At 40.6% G+C, this 18,150-nt stretch overlaps 1 protein-coding gene across 1 annotated transcript in view; it reads left to right on the top strand.

Annotated features, from left to right (window-relative positions):
* Positions 1-349: 349 nt before the first annotated feature.
* The window catches only part of STX12 (syntaxin 12), a 33,705-nt gene continuing 15,904 nt past the window's right edge, over positions 350-18,150 (top strand). Inside the window, exons 1-3 of the mRNA XM_081057946.1 lie at positions 350-642; positions 12,761-12,830; positions 14,875-14,974. Coding sequence (XP_080914072.1) covers positions 525-642; positions 12,761-12,830; positions 14,875-14,974 — 288 coding nt within the window. The 5' untranslated portion in view covers positions 350-524. The remainder of the gene's footprint in view (positions 643-12,760; positions 12,831-14,874; positions 14,975-18,150) is intronic.

The following is an 18,150-nucleotide window of genomic DNA, read 5'->3' as shown; positions in this document are numbered from 1 at the left end:
CGCTACTAACAAAGCGGTAGGTAAAGGAAGTACAGTGATGAATTTCAGAAATTTGGTTACGGATCTGAGTTTCAATGTTGTCGTATACTCCCATATTTGGGCCTGAATTCTCAGAATAGAACAGAATAGGATGTTAAGGCTGAGATCATCTGGTACGATTTTATGCTAATCGAAAATTCTTGCCTCCTGTCAGTGAGTCCTGGCGAGAAACAACACAGCCACCCCAGCTCCACCAATCCCAGCTTCAACGGTGTGACGTCATCGCCCCGCCCCGCATTCCCAAGGCCCGGGGCGTCCAGTCTCTAAGCTACCTTCCCTGGTCCTAGCGGCAGCGGCGCAGGCGCACTGTGGGGCAGGGCGGGGAGGACGCGTGCGCGCTGCGTGGGGGCGGTGCTAGTGCGCACGCAGCCTCGGCCCCTTCCCTACCCTTTATCTTCCCGGTTTCTCCGTCACTCTGCGGTCCGGTTTGGTAGCTGCTTCCGGTAGGACCCCGGTGCAGGCCGAGTCGGTCTCCGCTCTTCGACATGTCCTACGGTCCCTTAGACATGTACCGGAACCCGGGGCCCTCGGGCCCCCAGCTCCGGAACTTCAGCAGCATCATCCAGATTTGCAGCGGCAACATCCAGCGGATCAGCCAAGCCAGTGAGCCTGGGGACAGAGCTGGGGGGCGGGGGCCGTCCTGGGGACAGGCCTGGGTGAGGCTGCCGGGACGCGGAGGCCGCCTGGCGCTGCGGCCAAGGCCACACCTGAGGCCTTCTCAGCCTTTCCACTCGGGAGGCGGCGAGCTGCCATCCGGGAGTCTGTCAGGGCCGGGCTCCCCCGAGGCTTCCGAGCCCCGGCTGGAAGCTCAGTCTCTTCTCGGGAGTTATGCCCTCATGGTGTTGGGGCATAATAGCAGCCCTGACAGCCCCAGGTGGGTGGGGGTACGTGTGTCACCCCGAGAGCAGTCAGTAAGTTGACTTGGCGCAGTGGTCAGCCGAGTATTTCCTGTCACCGGCCTCCTCCCACCCCCGGCCCCACCTCTCTTTCCTCTTTGGCCAGTTTGCATCGGGAGTTGTTTACTGATTGAGACTTTAGGTTTACATTCTGCTCAGTTTCTGGCTCCTTGGAAGTCAGCTTTCAATTAAGGGAAGTGGAGCATGGATGTGTTTGGATGACTTGATACACAGTTCTTCCTTTAAATGAATTTGGAAATCAGATACAGTGACTTGTGTTTGTGGAGTAAGATGACTTCTGTTTTAATAAAGAGAATTCACCGAAAACGTTTCAATTTACATTATTTTGTCTTTTGTAACAAAATATTTGCATATATTTTTGGTTTTCAAGCTGATGGAGCTTTTGTTTTCCTTCCCTATTTAGTTGCTCATGAACACATGTGATACAGAGAAGCTCAGGGACTTGGCCACAATCACAGAGCAAGTACGACGTGGTAGCGCTGGTGGTGGATTTCAGAATGTCATTGCTTGTCTTAAAATTCTGTCCCCACCAGTAGGGTCTGAGTGAGACTGGCTGAGTGAGTCAAATACAGGCTGTTTCTTGTGCCTTATCAGCAGGAGGTCAGCAGCAGCTTTACTTGGAAAAATGGTCACCATCGTTCATGTTGTTTATTATTGTGTTTTTGTGTACTTGGCTGTTCTTTGTTAATAGGTAGACCGAGTTGGTCTTGAGTTACAATTATGTTCTATATTTTAAAAAACAGTCTTATCACTTTGCTATTCAATTTAAATACTCTTACATGATGTAGAATTTGAACAGCCGGAAGTTTCTGATGGGAGGGGATTGAGACTGGGTGATTTGAAAGTGGAAAGAATATGTGGCCTGTTAAATCCAGAAATTAAAAAAAAATATGACTACTGGTTAGAAAATACAATACTTTGTGTTCCAGTTATTTTCGTGTGTGTGAGGGAGCTATAATACATGTTAGATCAGAAAATTGTGGTTCAAGGCTAGAAGTTCTATTGAGGCTAAATCTTATTTTAATGTCTGTTTGTGAAATCATTCTACATATATTGAGTATCAGGCTATGTAGTAAGTAGTATTGGAACTGCATGGATTGTTTCAAAAGGGTTTCTGTGGGGTACATGATAACTGAAATATACAGTTAAAAGGGAGCAATGCTATAGAAGAGGTATAAACAACATGTAGGTATTCAGGGGAGATAGAGATCATTTTCAGTTGGGAAGGGTCAAGGAAGGCGTTACGGCATTTGAGCTAGGACTGGAAAGTTGGTGGGAAGGATTTGAATTTTTGAGGGTAAAGAACAGAAGAGCATTCCAGGAAGGAATAAAACGAACAAGGCCTGGTAGTGGGAAAGCATCGGGTGTATATAAAAAAGTAGAGTGATTTAATTTGGCTACAGTGGTGGACTTCAGAAAGTAATGGAAGAAGATAGGGTTAGAAAGGTAAGTTGGGGCCCAAACAGGATGGGCTTTAAGTGCTAAACTAAAGGGATTTGGATTTAATTCTTTAGGAATGTGTAAATTGAATTGGGAGAGAGACACTATAATTGGAGACACCAGTGAGGGACTGTGAAATTAAAAAGGAAGGAAAGGATTGGAGAGGTTTCTTTGTTGATAGAATTGATAAAATGTAATTGTTAAGTGGGCGTTGGGCCCAAGGGATCATTGGAGTCAAGTGAGTTGACTTGGGGCAGTGGTCAGAGGAGTATTTCCTGTCATGTGCCCCCTCGAGGGCTCTTTGGCCAGTTTGCATGGGGTGTTGTTACATAATGTTAAGAACATTAATGTGGGTCTATACTGTGTGCCAGGCAGTATGAAAAGTTATTTGCATGCATTACCTGACTTAATTTTCTAACAACCTTGCAAAGTAATTACCAATATTATTTCCATTGTGTAGGTTAGGAAACAGACTGAGAAAGGTTAAGTAATTCCCCGGCTAACAAATGGCAATACCTGAATTTGAAACCACATCTCTTATGATCAGCAATTAACCTTTTTATAATTTTTAATTAATATTACACATTTGTAGCACTTACAAGTGAGTTGTTTTTTGTTTTTTTTTGCTCTCCATAGGAAACTATGAGGAATACCTGAGGCTGTCAAAATTTGTCGTCTTGTGGTGTCTCTGCCTCCCCTGTTTGATTGTTAGTTCTTCTGAAGCATGGGACATGACTTAACTCATCTTTATGTTTCTAGTACTTATGTCAGTCCCAAGTATATGATAGATTTATTCATTCACTGTTCAGCAAATATTCTTTGAGCGCCTGCTATGCACTGGTGGAGGAGTGATGAATAAGACAGACAAAATCCCTTCCCTGGTAGTATGTGTCTGTATGTGTATGTGTATATGCACACATGCAAATACTATCTAGTAAATCAGTACTACGAAGAAATAAAATAGGGTAAAGAGATAGAGAGTAAGACGAGAGAGAGGGTGGGTGTGCTCTTTTAGGTAAGTTGGCCAAGGAAGGCCTCTCTGAGGAGGTGACATTTGAGGAGACACTGAATGATGGGAGGGAGAGAACCAGGTGAGTAGCTGGCGGAAGGTGTTCTAGGCAGAGGGACTAGCAGGAGCAAAGACCTTGGTGTGTTCTAAGAATGGCAGGAAGGCTAGTGTGGCTGGAGTACAGTTAGAGAAACTATGCATAGGAAGAAAATAGGTCTGGGAGGTAGTCGGGATCATATCATATAGGGTCTCGATGCTTAATAAATTGTATTGAGTAGATTTGAAGGAATGAGGTTTTTCTACCACCTTAGAACACTTCCTGCCTCATTCTCCTTGAACTGTGTGGTACCTACCACATCTTATTGACCCTAGGCAGTGTTGGAATTCTTCCCTTGGGATTGTTTGGTGAGGAACTGAGGATTTGAAATTGGTAGGGTGACGCTGCTTCTACCCAGTTAGCACGGAGGCGAGTGCCTGTTCCCCAAAACCTCTCCAAGACGTGGCTGGCATAAAGTATACAGTCGGAATGTGAGCGCAGACATACATCCACATCCTTCCAGCCCGGCAAGGACCTGTACCCACTGAGAATTTAGAGAATAGCTATTCTTTTTCTTAACTGTTCAGCCACGTATGTGGGTTTGGAATTGCTGAGCATATCTGGCTGCAATACAGCAGGTCATTGGGTGGGTTGACAGGTACAGCTAAGGATAACTGCCGGGTATGAAGGGTTGTTATCAGTAGGTGAGAGGTACAGAGGAAAAGTACTTGACTCTGCCTGTTGTGGAACGAAGGGTCTGGGCAGGTATTCCCGAGGCAAATAATGGGAAAAAACCGAATAGCCTCCAAGTAATCTCTGAAAAGATTAAAGAACAGCATTTCTGTTCTTTCATGTTGCTAATTTATTGATATTATTTTGTTTACCAAAAAATGTAAAAGCAGCGGAACTTTTTAAACTGATTATCCTGAAATCCTGTGGGTTGTGCTTTCAAAGTTGTTTTCATATTTGCCCCTCGCTTTTTATTTCGTTGCCACCCTCTTCAAGTCTTCGTGATCTCAACATCTGTATTCCAGCAGCATACTCTCAGGTGTCTCTGTTCCCATCGTAGTTCAGCTATCAGCAGTACGTCTACACCCGTTTTAATACACCACTCACCTCCTCAAGAGCCTCCAGGGGCTCTGTGTGGTCTGCTGCGTCACATCTTAACATTCCACCTCGCTTTTATCCTCTCTGTCATCTTAATGCAAAGGAACCGTATTTTCTACTTCACCCTTTGCTGTAGGCAGGCCATCTTTCTTACCATCCCTAAACACTTATTTTTGCCCCAAGTTTTTGCCCATTCTGTTCCTCCTTTCTTTATTATCTTTCCCTACCTCCCTAGCTATCCAAATTATACAAACCCTTTGAGCTGTCCTTAAATCCTGCCGCTTGTAACTAAGCCTTCCTTTGCTCTTGACAGAGGAAGTCCGAAGGGGCGTGGGCTTTAGGATCAGTAGATCTGGGACGGAGTCCCTGCTCCCCTCTGTACTGTTAACCTTGTGCAGGCCATTTCCCTGTCTGCCTGTTACCCCATCTGTCAAGTGAGTAGTATTGTTAACATGGGATGTTTGGACGTGCCTTGTAATAGCGTCTGGTACACAGTAGACATTCAGTAAATGGTGATATTATTGATTGGGTCCCCTGCCCCCCCGTAGTTTAGTAGTTAGGTGAGCAGGCCCACAAGTCCGACTGCCTGGGTTTGAATCCTAGATCTGCTTCTGACTAGCTGTGTAACAGATCGCTTTACCGCTCCATTTCTCAATTTTCTCGTCTATAAAATGGAGTTACTAATAATACCTACTTCATAGGGTTGTGAAGATTAAATGAGGTAATTTAAGTAACACGCTGAAACAGTGCCATAGTGTTTAGGAAATGTTAGCTATCATTTTGGTTCTTTTTTCTTTGAATTTGCAAGCAATTTCCTTTCACAGTTTAGCACTTACTTATATTCTGTATTCTTTAATTCATGCATGCGTTTTGACCCTGTCATTGCAATTAGAGAGATCACTATTAATTTTGTGGGGATAGAGAGACCATGCATTGTACATTTCTCTTTAGTTAGCCACAGGTGCCTGGCACAGCAATGGATATGTAGGTGGCATTCAATATGTACTTAATTGATTTTATCATTGCTAAGTACATTTTTCTTGGTCTTGAGTTTGATAATAATAGCTATCCTTAATTGAGTTCTTTTACCTGCCAGACAGTGTTCTAAATTTAGCTTCATATTATCTTATTTCATCCTCACAACAACCACATGAAGGTTTGCTTGTTATTCTCATTTTTTAGGTGAGGAAACTGAGGCACAGAGGAGTGGAGCCTTTGCTCAAGATAACAACGCTGGGAAGTGGTGGAACCAGGAATAACACATAGGCAGTTGTAATTCAGAGTCCATGTTCTTAACATATTCTGGCACTGGTACAGTAAATGGAGGATTATACCTTTGATATTTAGTACTCATGGTTCAGTTTAGTTTGGAGCTTTGCTATTGTAATATAGTGGCTACTTTTAAAAAGTCAGGTCTTTTTCATTGTAGCTATATAAAAACAATGTAAACCTGATTTTCAGAGTAAGACACGAAATGACTTGTCATAATCACCACATAGGCTATCATTTTCTCATTTGGTGTAAATAATGTTTTTTTCGTTGAGTATAAATTTTAAATACTGAATTAGAGCATTAGTCTTTCAAATGAAGAGAAATTTTTTCCCATATGTGATGGCAGTTGCTTTCGACTTGACTAGACTTTGATTTGGACTGAGGTTCATTTGAATATTCAGATTCTCCAAATGAGAATCTGCTGACATCAGCTGAAAGCACATAAAGAGTGTGTTCAACTTAGAGTAGTCCCTAGTGTGGATGTTAGCTGTAATGTACAATAAATTGATTTTCTTTGTAGTCTTTAAAAGTTTTAGCCAGGACATGCTTTTAAAAATAAAAGATCAGTGATAGGAGAAATTGAGGCCTAGTTTAAAAAAATCACAAAATTGCTGATGGAGCTGAAGGAGTGTCTTTACATTTGACCTCATCATCTGATTTCCAGGATTATGTAACATTTCACAGAAAATACCCTATTAGTTGCATCTAAAATGTTGTAACAAATTAACCTAAAGTAAAATTTTTTTATTTATTAGAATGATTAGAAAAGAGTTTTCTTATTAACCAAGTTGACCAGAAAAACCCTTTTAGATTCAATCCATTTTGATGAAAGTCTTTCCAAAGAGTGTCAGTTTTTCTTTTTGACATTTTAGGTCCTCTCAAGAGAAAATAAGTATATATGTGAACATTCTGTTTATTTTTTGTGTTTTAGGTTTAGTAAGGGATACACTTAGATGTAAAATAAATGGGTCAGTGAGACACTATTTTTGAATAAATCCCTGATATTGGTGGTTATGGAGGGCAGTCTGCAAAAAATTCTGCTTCTTTCCGGTCAACTAAGACACTACTGTCCTTATAATTTGAAATTTATAAATTTGGGGTATCTGATACCTGAGTATCAGATTCTTGCTGGAAACTTTTAGGAAAATATCTTAATATTCAGGAATTTAGAAAGAGTTGATGGAGGCTTGGATTAATTCTGGTGCTTAGTTGGCAAATGATCCTATAAAGTCCCCACACTTCCTCCAACAAACATGCAAATTCAAGTAATCTCAACAAAAGTAAAAAAAAAAAGTCTATATGAAAAAAGTTCTCAGCTGAGAATACACAAAGAACAGCTGATTTTTAATTGATTTTTTCCCCATATCCTATAAAATCCCCATTGCTCTCTAGCGTATTTAATAAGTTTTAATAGATGATTAATAACTTGATACTTTGCCATATATATATCTATAGTTTCTAAGGTGAGTACTGTACTTTATAGACAGTCAATAAAATGAGATCTGTTTCCTTGAACATTTGTAAGATCTACCTGTATGTGTCATTATACCTTCAACCAGCTATTTTCTAAAGAGGTGTGTGCGTGTGCGCGCGTGTGGTTATGCAAATACAAAAATGAGTAGAATGTGGTCCCTGCTCTCCAGAGGCCTATAGTTAGTCCAGTTCCATTTGTACATAGGTGGAGTCTCTCTAAGCCCATCTCTGGCTTGGGAAAATATTCCTTGGTTACATAGTATCATTCTGGGACTACAGCTTCTTTGTTATTATTGAATTTTAGCATTGAGTAGTGGTGGGCGTACTTAAGAGATCATTTAGTCCTCACAGAGTTTTAAAGATTTAATGAGAAAAACAAACCCATCCTCACACATAGTAAGTACTATGACAAATAGTACTCAATATATGGTGGTTAAACCTGAATGTCATGTACAATTGTTGAAAAGAGACCCAGCAACGTGAAATGACTTGTGTGGTGCCACACATCTAGTTAGTGGTCAGGTCTGGTTTAGAGTTCAGCGCTCATTATTGCTAGCTCATGTTCATCCATATCTTCTGCCTGAAAGAAAGTGTCATGATATAAAAGGGAGGCTGACTCAGTCAGTAATTTCTTATATACCCACGAGTGTCTGGTGCTCTGTTGGACTCTGGTGATGACATAGGAATATTCTCAAAGGTGGGGGGGTTGGGGAAGGGAGCAGGTTAGAGCAAAGACATCAGCCTATCTACAGCAGAGAGCTATTAAGTTAGGGAGGTATCAGATAGGCAGGGTGGGGCTAAGTGGAACACTGAAATTAAGGCCTGCCCTGTGTCACTACATTCTATTTCCTTTAAGTGTCAGCCTTTTGAGACAACATAATGTGTCACAAAGAATATAGTCATTGAAATTAGCCCTGGGTTTGAGTGCTGGTTATGATGACACTGCTCAAAACCCATCAGTGGCTTCCCATTTCATTCAAATCCAAAGTCCTTGCACTAGTTTACAAGGCCACATACCGTCTAGCTCCTCTCTAGCTCTTTGGCCACTTCTCAGCTCACTACTCTACTCGCCCTGGCTTCCTGTTTCTTCCTCTGTCACACCAAGTGCTCTTGCCTTGGGGACTTTGTACTTAATACTCTCTCTGCTAGAAAGCTTCTCCCCCAGATATTTGCATGGCTGGATTTGTCACTTCCTCTAAGATCTTTGCTCAGTGTCACCTTGTGAGAAGTTTTCTCTGACCACTCTGTATAAACTAGTACCCTCTCCCCATTCCCTGTCCTTCCAGCCTTTACCTGAATTTATTTTTCTTTGTAGTACTTATCACGACCTAACATATGCTATTATCTATCTCTTCCTTAAAATGTAAGCTTCTTGAGAGCAAATGTCTCCTAGAGCATAGAACACGGGTAGCATAGGTACTATGAATGAATGAATGAATGAATGAATGAATGAATGAATGAATGAGTTCTGTATCTCTTGTGGACCCCAAGAAGAGTCATTTGATATGAACTCTGAGAAGGAATTTTTCTGCTGAAATAAACTCCCCATGGTCAACTGAGGGCCCAATTTTATGAATAATAGTCTAGTGGCCAATTGCTGAAGGGATTCTCAGCCCTTGGCATGCTGGGAAGAACCTCAGACCGAACTCTGGGCTTCCTGCACTATGCCCCCTTGTTTACGCTGACTTGAGTCAACCACTGCAGGGAAGCCATGGTTTCGGGTCTAATCAGGACTAGGAAAATAATATCCTCATTTGCATCTATACTGACCGGTCAGAACTGCATGATTTAGACCAATCAGAACTGTACAAGTTTGCAAACTTTGTTTACATCAAAGGGGCCAACATGGGAACTGTGGACAGGAAAATTCTCTGTAAAAGGTGACCTCTTCTTTGTGTTGTGGAGAACAATTTAGCTTGCTACCTCAATTTGTGTGTCCTGGAATGCAGCTCTTTTTGTTCAAATAAATGCTTTTATTTCTTATTACAGTCTAAAATTAATTTTGGGCAATACTCTCATGAGCCTCTGTGTACCCATCTGTAACATTGGGATAGTAATGCTTATTTAAAGGCTTATTGGGATCAAAGGAGATCATGCTTATCTATTATAAAGGAAAAACACTCCTCCTGTGTTTCCTGTAGTCTCAGTATTTCTGACACTAGTTGTGAGGGTTTTCCACATACCGAGCAATAATCAGATTCTCTGATGTCCTACAGTTAACTCAGTTCCGACCCTGCCTACCTGGAGTTAGCATCAGATTCCACAGGGGCTTACTCCCACAAGACTGATGCCATCCCCCCTCCCCCGTGCCCTCCCCATGCCCCATACCAGTTGTCAGAATCCGAGGTTTCCATAACCTCCTCCTCAGGTTTGATTAATTTGCTAGAGCTGCTTACAGAACTCAGGAAAACATTAACTTCCTAGGTTTATATAAAAGGATATAATTCAGGAACAGCCAGATGGAAGAGATGACTACAGCAAGGTATGTAATAAGGGGCTACTTTGCCATCTCTGGGCTCAAGACACCCTCCCTGCATTTCCACCAACCAGAAGCTCATGAAATCTATAGAGCTTCTGTTTTGTAGAGCTTAAGCTGCAGCCCTCCACCCCACCATTCCTCTTCCTTTAGGTCGGTGGGTGGGGCTGACACTTTCAGCCTTCTAATCGCTTGGTCACTCTGGTGATCAGCCCCACCCCAATCTAAGGCTATCTAGGAACCCCACCCTAAGTCACCTCGTTAGCATAAACTTGTGCTCTAAGGGGGCTCTTTTATGAGTAACAAGACACTCCTATCATTCAGGAAATCCCAAGGGTTTTAGGAACTTTGTGCCAGAAACGCGGGACTAAGACCAAACATATTTTTCATTTTACCACATAAAGTACATAGCCCAGTGGCACATAGTAAATGCTAGTGTCTGCCCTCTTTCATAAATTATTTGTATGGCTAGCCAGTTGATAACTTTGGTGATATCCTGATTCCTATTTGACTTAGATAAAAAGAAAACCTCACGTTAGTGATAAAAATGGTTATATCTTATATAATGCTATCTTAGCAGGATGCAGTAATTATAGTGGTTACACTATAGGGAAGTTTGTCAAAAGGCAAATTTTTTTTAATTATTTTCAGGTGTACAAAACAATGTAATAGTTAGACATTTACACCCCTCACAAAGTGATAGCTCCCTTCCCCCAATCTACTACCCCTCTGACATCATATATACATAGCTGTTACAATTCCATGGACTCTAATCCCTATGCTGTACTCCACATCCTGTGACTATATATATTAAATTATAGTTGACATTTATTATTATTCAGCTTCAGCTTCAGGTGTACACTGCAGTGGTCAGGCATTTACAAAAGGCAAAATTTTAATCAAGTGACTTCTGTATTTCCATTATAAAATTGGAGTAACATTTTTGCTAGAAAAACATGGTCTCAGAATAAGATAAAATCATAATTTGAAGAGCTACAAACCTATATATTCTTGACTTTGGAAATTTTGCTTTGTGACATCCATGATATGATTTTTTTTGGCTGGGGAGAAATAACTTGTACCTACTGCTAAAGACTATGTTGTTCAATTTCTGCTTAGGAGTAGAATAGCCCAGCAATCAATTAAAAAATTTTGCTTAATAATTGTTATCAGACTTAGAGGCTATTAGCACATTAGTGTTACCTTTTTATAAGGTAAATGGTACTTAATAAACCTTAGCTTGCCTTTTTACTACTCTGGGAGACCAAATTATAACTGTAACTCCAAATTTTTAGGTTAAGGAACACTCTATCATAAGGAACAATTAATTTTTAGATGACAAATTCTAATAAGCGAGGGTTCTTTGTCATTGGCCATGGAAACATTGTATATGTATTATCTCTATAACATATACAAATGATATAATATACACTGGATTCCTCACTAAGCTAGGTATTCAGCGGTCTGGTCTTTCATAAGTGAAACTTGGGCATTCATCCTGAGAGGATAGGAAATGCCCTCACAAAGGAGACTGTCTTTTGGCTGAAGGTACCATATACCTATTGTGTTATATTATCTCTTGAAGTTCTAGTGAAACTTGAAGATAGTTGTGTTTTCTCTGGGCAAAGAAAACTCTATTATGTTCAATTCTCCAGCTGCTTGTAGTAGAAGACAGTGAATGCTCTCAAAAAAGCATGCAAAAGAAGGGAGTGGGGGAGGGAAGGAGAGACAGAGCTATGGATGGATGGATGGATGGATGGATGGATGGATGGATGGATGGATGGATGGATGGATGGATGGATGGATGGATGGATGGATGGATGGATAACTCTTCTTTTATGTCGAGGGAAGGGAGAATGAGAGGAGCAAGAGGTGATTGACAACTCTAAACATCCGGGCGCCAATAGGGGTCCAAGGAAGAGGAAAGATGTCTAAATCTCTTTGTTCCTGGTCCATTGACCTGGTGATCTGAGTTCGGTCTTGACGCTCCTGCAAATCTTTGATAAACAGTCATTATTTTGTACATATTTTCCTGCCTCTTTGGGAGAGACACTTTCTGGCAAGGGACTGTTCCTCCAAAAACTCAAGCCTCAAGCAGAATTTCCTCTAATAATTAGCATATTTATAACATGAGCTATTAGCCATGGGAAAAATGCAAGCTTCAATTAAGATAAAGTCAGAGGGAGTGAGCATTTCACTATTACATACCCTTATATAAGATACTTCTTTAAATACAGAGGGTGCCAAAAAATATACCCATTTTAAGAAAGGAAAACACTATTAAAATTGTAATACTCAATATATACCAATAACAAAAGATGAATATGTCACGTTTGACTTCTGCAGTTACAAGAGGTGCTCAAAGTGGTTACCATCAATGTAATTTTAATATATTTTTTTTCCCTTCTTCAAATGTGCATCATTTTTTTGGCACCCTCTGTATATTTTCTCACCTCCAAAATGATGATATAGCTACTTCAGATTGTTGCTGTGAAAATTAGTGAGATAATGTAGACAAAGCTCCTAATATAGTGCCAGACACATAGAGGAGCTCAGTCAGTGGTAACTTGTATTAGTAATAAATATACAGTGGTTTTTCCAAAAATGTTTGCTGTAGAAAAATTGTGTACTAGTGGGTTTAAATTTTTATTGTTGTGAATTGATATTTGGTATTAAGGCCCTTCTAAGGGTGAAGACATTTTTATCCAGTGCCATGAGAAATCTGGAAAAATTCATAAGTTGTTTGGGGGTGGTGAAGAAAACCACCACCCTCCACTTAGTGACGTGGTTCCTCTGTAGGAGAAAGGTGAACCTCGGAATTAGTTTGAATTAAAGGGAATGTATATGCCAAGGTTTTGATCCTAGCAAGTTTTCTGTTAGTTGCACGTACCTATTCAGGATGTGGAGAGACATGAGTGATCTGAGAATTAGGGTGCTCCTGATGAATGTATTTTTCTTTTAAACAAATCTTTTTTCCTCCCTCTCTCCAGCTGCCCAGATAAAGAATTTGATGAGCCAACTAGGAACTAAGCAGGACTCAACCAAGCTACAGGAAAATCTGTGAGTAGCTTCCTAACAAGTTTTACGAGGGCCCTATGAGGACACACTTAATGTCCTTGCTGCATGGCAGCTTAGCTGCCAGGCCTGTGAAGTCAGAAGGAGAGGCACTGGGACATGAGGTAATAGCTGGATCTAGAAGAGGGGCAACACAATATATTAATGGGTTTGATCATTCACTGCCTCTTAAAGCCCTTGAACTCCAGTGCTTTCTTCCCTTGGGCAGTTGAGCAGAACAATTTAGGGAAGTAGAGAGGGGAACCCTCCTCTTAAACTGTATTTGATCCTCCCTGTTAGCAGAGGAGTCCTGATCTGCAGAGATCATCTAATCTAGTAGGATTTCCATCTATAGATACCGTGTTTCCCTGAAAATAACACTGGGTCTTATATTAATTTTTGCTCCAAAAGACGCATTTAGGGCTTATGTTCAGGGGATGTCATCCTGAAAAATCATGTTAGGGCTTATTTTCCGGTTAGGTCTTATTTTTGGGGAGACACGGTGATATTGGAAAAATTTGTTCAGAATGACCCAAGGGGAGTCTGAGTGAGAGAATAGTGGACTGGTAGTAGGGACTTCTTTTTAACACATTCTTCTTGAGTCCATTGCTGCTTTTAGAAGTTCTGTTCTTCATCTTTTAAGTGTACTGAACAATGTTCTTTGTTTCCTGTCTTAGACAGTACGAAGTGAGAATGACCTACTACTTTGAGCTTTTCCCAGGGAGATGTGAAATAGCTCTGGATATATTAGTCCACTCTGGGATGTTCAGGCTCCTGATTGACTCCCTCTTGTTTTTGACTCCCTCTTGTTTTTTACCTTGGAGGCCCCTTTGCAGTGAAAAAAACTGAAAAATGGTAGTGTGTTTTCTTTGTCTTTCCTTCAAACCTTTGTAGAAATGGCCAGATAACAGAGGAAACTATGACTGACAGGAGCTCTTTTTGTATTTCCATACTTTTCAATTCCGCTTAATACATTATGTATTCTTCCCTCTCTAAGGTCTTTCCCTCTCTATTCCTTAAACATGTTTTACACTGTTTAGGGCTTCTTTGTTTTAGAGGGAAGAACCAGAAAGTCAAGCATAAAGGACCAGTAGGGGAGTCCAGGCTGAAGCTGAAAAAGCACCAGCTTTTTAAGCAAGAATTTGGGAGTAGATCTTTGGAGGTTGTTCCCTCGGGGAGGATCTGTGCTTTTTTTTCTTTTTTTCTTCCCCGTCTTCCGCCTCCCCCACCCCATTCCGGTTCAAGCCGTTATTTCTCAGTCTAGTTGTGTAGGACCCCGCTCCCTGGCCCATGCTGGTATTCAGAGCCTTGCGCTCCCCTGGCTGAGGCCGTCAGACGCCAGTCAGTCGCTCATAGCAGCTCCGGCTGCTGGCCACTCATGCTGGCCGCCGGCCACTCACGCTGGCCGCTGGCCACTCACTCTGGCCATCGGTTGTTCCTGGCAGCACACGGCAGCAGGGAGAGCCGTTGTTCACAATCTTAGCTGTAGAGGGCGCAGCTCACTGGCTCACGTGGGAATCAAACCGGCATTAGGAGCACTGTGCTCCAACCACCTGAGTCACCAGGCTAACCCAGGAGCTGTACTTTTAATACACATTTCATCCAGTTGCTAGTGCCTGGATTCTGTCTCTGGCGGTAGACTGTGACAGACAATACCCATGCAGAACTCCTGGGCAATTCAGTGTGAGAGTTTTATGAGAGAGATCAATGTGTTAAAGCTATCAGATTTAGGTGTGGGGACAGTTGCTCTTCTTACATTTCTGTCAGAACTGCTGATATGCCGTTCTTTTCTCCCCAAAGAGTTAAAATACCTGATCAGCAGGTTTCATTGAGGCAGGTTCTTTCTGCTCAGTAATATGAAGAAGGCTTGAAATAGGTTTGACTGGTTAGTATTTCTGGAATTTTGTTGTGAACCTGGGCATCTAGGAACCCATTTCTACAAGTGCCCTTTCATTCCCTGTGTTGTGAGACACTCTGAGAATAAACCGGTACTAACTATAACAGCTCTCAAAAAGGGATTCTATCCTGAAACATGTCTTTTTTCTCTTAGGCAACAGTTACAGCACTCTACAAATCAGCTTGCCAAGGAAACAAATGAATTACTGAAGGAATTAGGGTCCTTGCCCCTTCCCTCATCTACTTCAGAACAGGTTGGTGTTTTCTGGGTTTTTTGTTTTGTTTTTTAATAGGAAAAGACTGTTTTTTTAATTGAAAGACAGTGTGTGAAACAAAAATAACTTGATCTTTGGTGCTAGATGGACCTTCTCTAAACCTCAGTTTTTCCTATCAATAAAATGGAGGTATACGGCTGTTGTGACAAGGGAAAGAATGTAGGCACCAGATTTTGCAAAGTGCCTGGCACTTAATAGGCACTCAGTGTGTGTTGGCTGCCCCTGTTATTGGTAATGATAATGTATTAATAAAATGGGTATAACTGAAGAAGAATCTCAGTGCTTGCGTTTCTTGGGAGGTTGGCTAGTAGCTCTGTGTTTTTAGGCTTGGTCCTAATTGGCTTTGTGTCCAGTTCCTGTACATTGCCGTCATTTCTCAGTGTATTTTGCATTTTCATGTTCCAGCATGAGTCATTTGTAGATTTCAGGTTGAGGAAATGCTCAGGGGAAAAGTTTTCTTTTTTCAAGTCATTTATTCAGTGGTCATTTAAACCCTTTAAAAACACACACCTTTTACAGGGACTTCCCTTGATATGCCATGCCTTTTGCTTACACATTCCAGAAGTCAGAAGTGCTCCCTCCATTGTGGCTTGACTCTTTTACCTATTATTCATGGTCTACCTCCCCTTTCAAGGGAAAAAAGCCTTCTCCGTCTATCTAAGCCTGTTGTGAGTGCTTTTTGCTTTTGGCTTCTACACTGTTCCCTGGGGCACTTAACTTATATTGCTTTTTATTATTGCACTTTTTAAATGATGATGTCCTATCTCTCATGGCTCTAAAGATGAAACCTACACCTTCCCTATCCTTTTTTGTGTGAGTTGTGGCAGTTGGAACATAATATAATTTTAATATGTTGTGGCCATCATTTTTTAAAAAAATAACATAGAGTAGAACTAGAGTGTGTACCATATAAGAAGGGTAAATACTGTTACGTGCAACTTTTGTTTCATATATATGTGTGTATATGGTACTAGGTCAAGAAGTCACATTCTTCCTGGTGTCACCATCAAAAAAGTTTGGAAATCACTAGTTTACCCCATACCTGGCAAGCTGTTTAATAAAGTATATGTTCAGTTTTTGGAGGTTTGATGCCGCCTTGCAGAAAAAAGAGGATCCAAAGCTAGATGCTTTGTCATCCTGCTGCAAAGTAGTTATGATAAAAAGTAATCTTCATGTAATCACCCTTTGGTTAGCCATCTGTGTGCTATTTGTTTTAGTTGTTACTCATGCTGATATTTCAATTATGGACCGGTTCCCATATCTCCAAATTGTTCCCAGATTACCCCTTTCCTCCTCCCTGCTGTGCACTTAGGGAATACACTGCTGTGCACTTAGGGAATACACAGCTGTAGATAACAGTAGTAATGAAAAAGTAGTCTAAAAATCAGGTGCATATAGATGATGTAATACAGAATTGTACACCTGAAATCTATGTAACTTTCCTAACTATTGTCACCCCAATAAACTTAAAGAAAATCGGGTGCAAACGGTTATTGAAAGTACTTGAGTTAAATAGTAGCCTAAGCTAAATATAAATAGAAAGTAAAATCTGCTACTCCTCCCCCCCCCCCAAAAAAAAGGATCTAATGTATTCCAAAATCAAATAGAATTTATTTTTAGATTATGCATGCTATTGTTTCCTTCCATTATCTTGGATCATTAAGAACTTGAAATAGATCTACAAACATATTCCCTCTGGTGAAATATAATTCCTTGATTCCCTTCTTCCTACTGTGCTGAATACTCTTCCCTTTCAGTTCTTTCTTTATCTATTTAATCTTAGCCCCATTACTCATCTTTTTGCTACTACTATTCTATATATCAAGCCATACATTCTACTTTCAGGTTGTTTTGTTTGTTTGTTTTTAATGTACTTTGATCAGTGATCTTCCTTGTTGCCAAACCCAGTGGCCTTTTTTTGGGTTCTTACTTTTCTTCTGATTCATTTAATCCTCTTGCCCATCCTATCTCGACTAACACTTTCTTCTTTTCATGATTCCATTTCATTCTGTCCCCCAACTCTGATGATTCCTTTCTGGCCTATTTTCTCTTATCCCAGGTTGGGTCTCAGCCTCCATCTCTGACTCTAGCTTCCTAGAAATGGGCATGCCCCAAAGCTCTGCCATTGATCCTCTAATTTTCTCACTTTATGCTTTCCCCTCAGGAGTCCCATCTACTTTTATGATCTCCCTGTGACCTTTATGAATAAGACCCCCAGATCTTTTCCAGCCCCAACCCCTAAGCCTCTAAGTACTTGGCACATATTGCTAATTCCTGTTCTGACATCTCCTCTTGAATATACTGCCTATATCTAAAATTTGATGTGTTTTTTAATACTGAATTTCTCCCATTTCACCCAAACCGCTTAACTAAGCTGATTGGCAATACTTATTGTCATAGAAAAATTTGAGCCTTTTGATCTAATATTCCCATTCACACAAATTTGTCCTGATTAAAAAAGTTCTGAGAGGAAAAGAAAAACAACTATCCGGAGCCAAATTTCCTGGATTTAAATTCTACCTGTGCCACTTACTGTGTGACCCTGGGCAAATAACTTAACCTCTCTGTACCTTGTTTTCTGATCTGTAAAATAGGGCCTATAACAGTACCTAATTAATACAGATTGTTGTATGGATTAATTGAGTTATATGAAATACTTAAACAGTACTGGCATGTGGTAAGCACTGTATAATATATATTAGCTGTTACAATGCAGCTCACTTCGGTTTTCTTTCTTTCTCTCTCTCTCCCTCTCCCTCTCCCCTTCCCCCTCCCCCTCCTCTTCTTCCTCTTCCTCCCTCCCTCCCTTCCTTTCTTTTTCAGTTACAGTTGACATTCAATATTATTTTATATTAGTTTCAGGTATATAGCATAGTGGTTAGAAGCTTTATAATAGTTAAAAAGTGGGAGCAATCTAGAAGGAATGTTTACATAAAATTTGCTATTATGGAATATTATGTAACAAAGACCACGATTTTGAAGAGTATGGTAACATGCAAAATGTTTATGATATACTTTAAAGAGAATATTTTGGATAGTGAAATTTTGGGGAATGATGTTTTCCCCCCCTTTATTTAAGTTACAATGTTTATGAAAAAATAAAAATCCCAGAAAAAGGAAAAAAAATTCCTCATCTAAATTTTTCTTTCATTATT

This window comes from Rhinolophus hipposideros (genome assembly GCF_964194185.1).
Source record: "Rhinolophus hipposideros genome assembly, chromosome: 8".
Classification (NCBI taxonomy): Eukaryota; Metazoa; Chordata; class Mammalia; order Chiroptera; family Rhinolophidae; genus Rhinolophus; species Rhinolophus hipposideros.
This window is presented reverse-complemented; position numbering and strand designations above follow the sequence as displayed.